The sequence below is a fragment of the Engraulis encrasicolus genome, chromosome 7 (genome assembly GCF_034702125.1).
Source record: "Engraulis encrasicolus isolate BLACKSEA-1 chromosome 7, IST_EnEncr_1.0, whole genome shotgun sequence".
NCBI lineage: Eukaryota > Metazoa > Chordata > Actinopteri > Clupeiformes > Engraulidae > Engraulis > Engraulis encrasicolus.
In genome coordinates, this window is record NC_085863.1 from 12744551 (window position 1) to 12752050 (window position 7500).

Sequence of the window (7500 nt, forward strand, 5' to 3'; positions counted from 1 at the left end):
CCCCTTGCATTGTAATGTGTTCATTCAGTTCTAACATACCCACATAGTAAATAAAACAGCTAAAATCTCAAAATCCTGAAAAACCCGTATATGTGCTCCCAGGACATAATGGGTTAATGACAGGCCCTGGAGCAATGTGGGGTTAGGTACCTTCCTCAAAGGCACTTCAGCCATGGATGAAGATGCTGGTAAGGGTGGGATTTGAACCTGCAACCCTCTGATCTAAAGGCCAGCACTCTGATCATTGAGCCATGGCTGCCCCACCGTTCCACCATGCAATATCACGTACTTACACTGTGTCTGGAAGGCCGCTATCAGAATGCAGAGTGGACGAACTGGACACATCTGGGGGGGAGACGACAAAGACAATGTTGGTTAGTAAACAATATTTGATGTTTTTTTATGTTTTTATGTATTTTTTCCTTATTTCTTGCTTTTATCTTAACGTTGTATTCTATTTTCACCTGCTATGCCTTGTGCTTTTATTTTTGTTTTATTTCATGTTATTTTATTTTACATCATTTTTATCTTTACTGTACAGCACATTCAATTGCATTCATGTATGAAATGCGCTATACAAATGAAATTGCCTTGCCTTGCCTTGCCTATAGTACAGGAAAAAAAATGACCTGTTGACAGTAGGGTGTCTGTTCATATAAAAGGCAACAGTTTTTCTATTGAAGTAGAATGAACTATTCTTCAAATTAAAGAGGGACAGCTTTCTCTCTCAACTTACTTTGAGTAAGTGTAGACAAAATAAGGTGGCAAAATAAACTTGAGTGTCTCTCACACAGTTGTGGGTCTGAGCAAAATGTTGAAAAAACTACTTAGTGCTGTTTTAACTGTACTTCAAATATGTCTGCAGTGAGATCAACATCCAGTAGGGGGCATCGGTAGTGCATGATCACAGCACACCACGCAGGCCTCAACACAAACACAGACCACTCTACAGTCTACACACCACCACACACCACTGGGTCTTTGCCCAAGCTGTCACAACACCCCCCACACCATTCACAGGTCACGTCATCACCGAACAGAGGTGTGTGTGCGTGTGTGCGCGCGTGTGTGTGTGTGTGTGTGTGTGTGTGTGTGTGTGTGTGTGTGTGTGTGTGTGTGTGTGTGCGCGCGCGTGTGCGTGCAAAGTGTGGTAATTTGTGGTAATGTGAGGTAAAGTGTCAGGAAGTATGCGACCATGAGTGAAGTAGAGAGTCTAGCCATACGGAGAAAAGGGAGATGCGTATAGAGTAGAGGTGATGGTGGGGAAGGTCTTCACCATTCAGGGGTGGTTAACTCAACAACATACACACACACACACACACACACACACACACACACACACGCACGCACGCAAGCACACACACACACACACACACACACACACACACACACACGCACACACACATATGCAAGCACGCACACACACACATACACATACACATACGCAAGCACACACGCACGCACGCACACACACACACACACACACACACACACACACACACACACACACACACACACACACACACACACACACACACACATACGCACGCACGAACACACGCGCGCACACACACACATACACACACACACACACACACACACACACACACACACACACACACACACACACACACACACACACACACACACACACACACACACACACACACACACACACACACACACACACACACACACACACACACACCTCTTGACCACTCGGGGGTGGGTGGGTCAGGTGGTTAACTCACCAGGGAAGATAAACTGCTGTCTGTGCTGAAAGTAGCAGGCAGCTTTGGAACAAACGGAAGGGGAGAAGAAAAAAGAAAACAAATAGCAAGAGCAAAAAGGAGGGAAGAAGAAAAAGAGAGAGAGGAGAGGAGAGGAGAGAGATGCAGATATAGGGGTAGAGAGGGGTCAGGGAGTCAGAGAAAACATCCAGGTTAAAGTGGGGACAATACTGTGGAGGCTGGGTTAGGTTAGAGCAGGTCTGTGCAAAACAAAAAGGCTTGTCAAACATATAAGGACACGGTTAGCTTGCAGGTCTAGCAGCACAGGTGCATGACAGACACACTAGAGCAGTAGTTCTTAACCTGGGGTGCGGGGACCCCCTGAGGGGTGGACCCCCAGAGATTTCAGTGGGGGTGCAAGGAATTTTGTTTTGTTTGTGCTGAGGTTGTGACTAAAAAATTCAGCGAACAAATGTTGCGCTAAATTGGGCCAAATCAAAACCAAATGAAAACGTGATTTGGTCCTCATGTAAAGTCATTATTGATTAATGTCTCAAAAAAAGAATCATCGTAATTGTTTTTTTTAGTGCGCAATACACGTGTAGAAGCTTCAGTTGGGGGTGCGCGGCTTGTCTTGGGCACCTGTAAGGGGGTGCGTTAAGAAAAAAAAGTTAAGAACCACTGCACTAGAGAACTAGAAATGCAGTAAGAGAGTGCAGACCTCTGCCAAGGAAGTTGTTTGATAGAACATGTTAAACCCTTTTTTTCAAGTCTTTCTTGCCTCTTGTTGTGAATTTAGAAACTGGAATGTCAAAATCTGTCCTGTCCCGCAATGGTGAAGAATCTTTAAAAATGTCCTGGTTCCGAATCGTGATCCAGATCCGGATCACCACCAACATTTAATCACTTGTTCCTTTTTGTCATTTCCAACAACTTCACAAAGTTCCATCCAAATCTGTTTTGAGGTATCCTCCTGACAAACAGGCAAACAGACAAACCAACGCGACCGAAAACATAACCTCCTTGGCAGAGGTAACAGCGTCATCTTCATAGGTATCAGGGCTTAGGCTTAGGCTTAGGCTTCATACAGTAGGTATATAGGGCTTAGGCTTAGGCTAATGTCCAAAAATAAATAAGTAATTGGTGGTCGATATCCTGCACTAGAAACAAACAAATAAACAAAAAGTCCATGTGGCATTGGTTTAGCCTGGTCCTGACCATCCCATAATACTACCATTTCATTTCGTATTTATGGCCTGGCATTTGTTTGCTCTGAAGCGATTGTAGAAAGCAGGAAGTTTGCACTCAGTTATAGTTTGAAATTATTGGACACCTCTCACCCAATCGCTGGCAGTTACTCAACAACAACATAGCGCAGACCAATGGCTCTGGTGCAGATGTGTACGTCATTGTCACGAGCGTTCTCCCCCTTTCGTCCCCATGTGGGGGGCGTATTCGATTATTAGCTGTTTTCTGGGGGGGCGTTGCAATCAAAATTCTACTGCTGCAAGCACTCCACAGAGAAGCACGGCCAGACTACAGTAGTGGAGCCAATCCTTTGGCGGAAGTACGTAGGATGGCTAGCGAGGCTAGCATTGGCTGTCCGGCACGGCTGAAACATCACTGGCCCATAGGTATCAAAGAGGGTGCAAGGGATGCATGTCTCTCACTCTGTACTTGTACTGAGCACTATGTCTTGCTCATCTCTTGTTTCCAGTGGTGTAGTCTACTTTTTTGAGGTGGGTATACGGTATATTTGAACATTTTTTTAATACTGTTTATATTTGTGCTATTCTAAATAATGGATCAAACAATTTTCGGTGGGTATACTGAAATCCCTGAAATGTTAAGGTGACTATATTGCGTGTACACCTGCGTTCAACGTAGACTACACCACTGCTTGTCTCCAAATAAAAGAAATCAAATGCCACTTTATTTTAGGGATACATCAATTAGCACTAATACATACAATGTGCCTGTATAAGTAACTTGTAAGGCATGTACAAAGTAAAATCAAACATTTGTTAGGCATGTATTCGCAAATGTCTTGTTCATGTACAATAAGGGATTTATTACCAATTTAACCTTAGTAAGGACCTAGTAGGCCTTAGCGTTTGCTTAGTACATGCCTTACAAGTTACTTATGCAGGCATTAACATTGTATGCATTAGTGCTAATAGATGTATCCCTAAAATAAAGTGTTACCAAGAAACCACAAAGGGACTTCCCCAGCCCCAGCTCTGATGATCGGCTACTCCTCCCTCGGCGGGCCGGACTCACCTGGGAAGTGGAAGCGGTTGTCGCGGTGACCCTTGGGCGAGGGGTTGGGGGGCGGTGTGGCGCTGGGGGGGTTGCTCTGCTGGAAGGGGGCGGGGGAGGAGGGCGTGGAGGAGGTGGTGGAGGAGGGGTTGCTACTGGAGTCCAACTGGTTCAGGACGGGCGGGTGGTCCTGCAGGAGATAAAGAGAAACACATCAGAATGTACTGTACACATTGTAATGAACTGTAATTACATTCTTGGTTATTGTAATGTAATGTAATGTAAATACCTTCTTGGTTATTGTAATGTAATGTAATGGAATTACCTTCTTGGTTATTGTAATGTAATGTAATGTAAATACCTTCTTGGTTATTGTAATGTAATGTAATGTAAATACCTTCTTGGTTATTGTAATGTAATGTAATGTAAATACCTTCTTGGTTATTGTAATGTAATGTAATGTAAATACCTTCTTGGCTATTGTAATGTAATGTAATGTAAATACCTTCTTGGTTATTGTAATGTAATGCAATTACCTTCTTGTTTATTGTAATGAAATATAATTACCTTCTTGGTTATTGTAATGTAATGTAATGTAAATACCTTCTTGGTTATTGTAATGTAATGTAATGTAAATACCTTCTTGGTTATTGTATTGTAATGTAATGTAATTACCTTCTTGGTTATTGTAATGTAATGTAATGCAAATACCTTCTTGGTTATTGCCTTTGGCAGCGTGCCGAACTGCGGGGCTTCCGCCGGCCGGTCCACTGGGTTGTTGATGTCCGACGGCACAGACTCCGTCCTCCTGATCTTAGTGACTGCAGAGTAGAGTAGAGTAGAGTAGAGCAGAGCAGAGCAGAGCAGAGCAGAGTAGAGTAGAGTAGAGTAGAATAGAGTAGAGTAGAGTAGAGTAGAGTAGAGTAGTGTAGAGTAGAGTAGAGCAGAGCAGAGCAGAGCAGAGCAGAGCAGCGTAGAGTAGAGTAGAGTAGAGTAGGGTAGAGTAGAGTAGAGTAGAGTAGAGTAGAGTAGAGTAGAGTAGGGTAGGGTAGAGTAGAGTAAAGTAGAGCAGAGCAGAGTAGAGTAGAGTAGAGTAGTGTAGAGTAGAGTAGAGTAGAGTAGAGTAGAGTAGAGTAGAGTAGAGTAGAGTAGAGTAGAGTATTGTTTATTGATCCCGAGGGAAATTAATGTGTCAAGTAGCATACATACATAAATACAGAATAAGACACATCACACACAACATTGCACATACGGTATATCCACCATACATACTGTATATTATTACAGGTCAGATCTCTCTATCCCCCCCCCCCCCCCACACACACACACACACACACACACACACACACACACACACACACACACACACACACACACACACACACACACACACACACACACACACACACACACACACACACACACACACACAAACACACACACACACACACGCACACACACACAAGAAAAAAAAACTGCCCAAAGTGTCAAAGTCCCTGTGCATAGTCCAAGGAAGAGATCCAGGGTCAAGTATCAATTGAAGAGCCGGGAATCCACAAGTTGCCCACTGTGTACACTAAAAGGCTAAAGGCTAAAAGGCTAAACTTGACTTAGGAATGCAACAAAGTTACTGACTTTGTGACAACAGAGGGGAGCAAGGGAGTGTGAACAGTGCAGAAAGACAGCAATATTTGAAGATCACCAGTTACCAATGTTAGCATATGTACAACAAAATAATAACTTAACAACAAATAAATATTAAAGGTGTACTGAGGACTGAAAGACTCACTTGGGAGGAAGGAGATCCTACAGGATGGGGCCTCCTTGGTACACTTGTTGTGGCACTTTAACCTGCGAAGAAAGAAAATGCACATCAAACAAGTGTCATACTGTGCACAGAAGAACCCACAGGCACTTTCAATTCTATCCATACCATGGAAATAACCAAGATAACTGGTTAGAATAGTGAGGGACAACAACAAAAAAATTTCAAAGTATTTTTTGGGGGCTTTTCAGCCTTTATTGGTGTTTTGTGAGACAGGATAGTGAAGGAGAGACAGGAAGTGAGCTGGGAGAGAGAGATGGGGAAGGACCGGCAAAGGACCCGGACCGGGAATCGAACCTACCTGGGTCGACCGAGTGGTAAACGTGTGCCCTACCATATCGGCCACTGTAGGGCCGGACAACAATTGTTGCCCTATAAGTAATGCCTTGTCTTGTTGTCCTATCATAGGGGGGGCATTTGGACATGTGATACCAAGCCCACAAGCACACACACACGCAACAGGACCAACGGCTTTGTGTTGCTACGGTGACAGATGGGGAGCTCAGGGTAAGGAAGAACCACACACTGAGGAGCTACCTTTTAAATCATGTTTTTTTTTTAATTCTGTGATGTTTTGGGACACTCCAAACAAAACGTCATGGAAATACAATGAATTAACCCCATTTTGTTAGCCCTTTTTAGGAAATGGTGCCCTCTGCCTATTAAATCCTAAATCTCAGCCTCCAAAGCACATACAAACGTGAGTTGCATTTAAAAACTAGGATCCCTGTTTTGCATTAGAATGTGTTCATTCAGCTCTAACGTACCCACAATTTTAGTAAAATAGCTCAAATCTCAAGAACCTGGATGCAGCATATATGTGTCTCCAGGACACAATGGATTAAAAGGGTTCTTCCTTACCCTACATGAACTTTACCCTTCACCCGGCTAATAGGAATTGGATGTGAAAGCCCATTTGGGAAACTCCAACTCCCATTGTCATTGTGACACAGCACTCCACAGCACACAAGTGTTCACTGCACATTGCACACTGCACACAACGAAATTGCATTTGTGCTTCACCAGTGCAAGTGGGGCAGCCCCCCAATGGCGCCCCAAGAAAGCAGTGAGGTGGGACGGTACCATGCTCAGGCTCACCTGCAGTGTTTGCACTTGACTCCGAAGATCATGTTCTTCTGGCACACCTGGCAGGTCTGGGAGAGCCAGGACTTGGTGGAGAATCTGGAGGAGGCGGCAGGCAAAGAGCACACATACAAATTATATATAAACTTTATTACAGGCTCAAGGCCCACAAGAGACAATACAATACACAGATCAGTAAGAAAAACATAACATATTAATATACACACACTTTATACAGCAATAAAAAAATGGCACATGTACATTGGCACATATACCAATGTTCCCATATTTTAGACATAACAAAGAGAAAAGAGGGCTTCAACCCACCACATGTTTTCAGTCACGGTTTTAATATTATTACTCTTAACATTTCCAGCTTCTATTTGATAAATAAATATGACTTAACAGTGTTTTGGCCTCATGGGGTAATACTGTCTATATCAGCTATTAACAACCCATGTGCAGATCCTTGCAAATGTGAAACTGTAAACAAACAAATAAAACAACTACTGCTAGCTGGAACTCACCTGTGTGTGACATTCAGGCCGATGTCCCTGCGAACAGTCTGGGGAGAACTACGATGCACTGTTATGTTATCTGATA

At 43.5% G+C, this 7500-nt stretch overlaps 1 protein-coding gene across 2 annotated transcripts in view; it reads right to left on the bottom strand.

Moving 5' to 3' along the window:
• The window catches only part of ksr1a (kinase suppressor of ras 1a), a 78729-nt gene that overhangs the window by 11946 nt on the left and 59283 nt on the right, over positions 1–7500 (bottom strand). Inside the window, exons 7-13 of one of the 2 annotated variants that reach the window (XM_063202873.1) lie at positions 7425–7494; positions 6913–6996; positions 5779–5840; positions 4701–4810; positions 4011–4179; positions 1752–1793; positions 294–345 (exon numbers count right to left, since the gene is read on the bottom strand). In XM_063202873.1, coding sequence (XP_063058943.1) covers positions 294–345; positions 1752–1793; positions 4011–4179; positions 4701–4810; positions 5779–5840; positions 6913–6996; positions 7425–7494 — 589 coding nt within the window. The remainder of the gene's footprint in view (positions 1–293; positions 346–1751; positions 1794–4010; positions 4180–4700; positions 4811–5778; positions 5841–6912; positions 6997–7424; positions 7495–7500) is intronic. The other variant, XM_063202874.1, reaches the window with a different exon arrangement.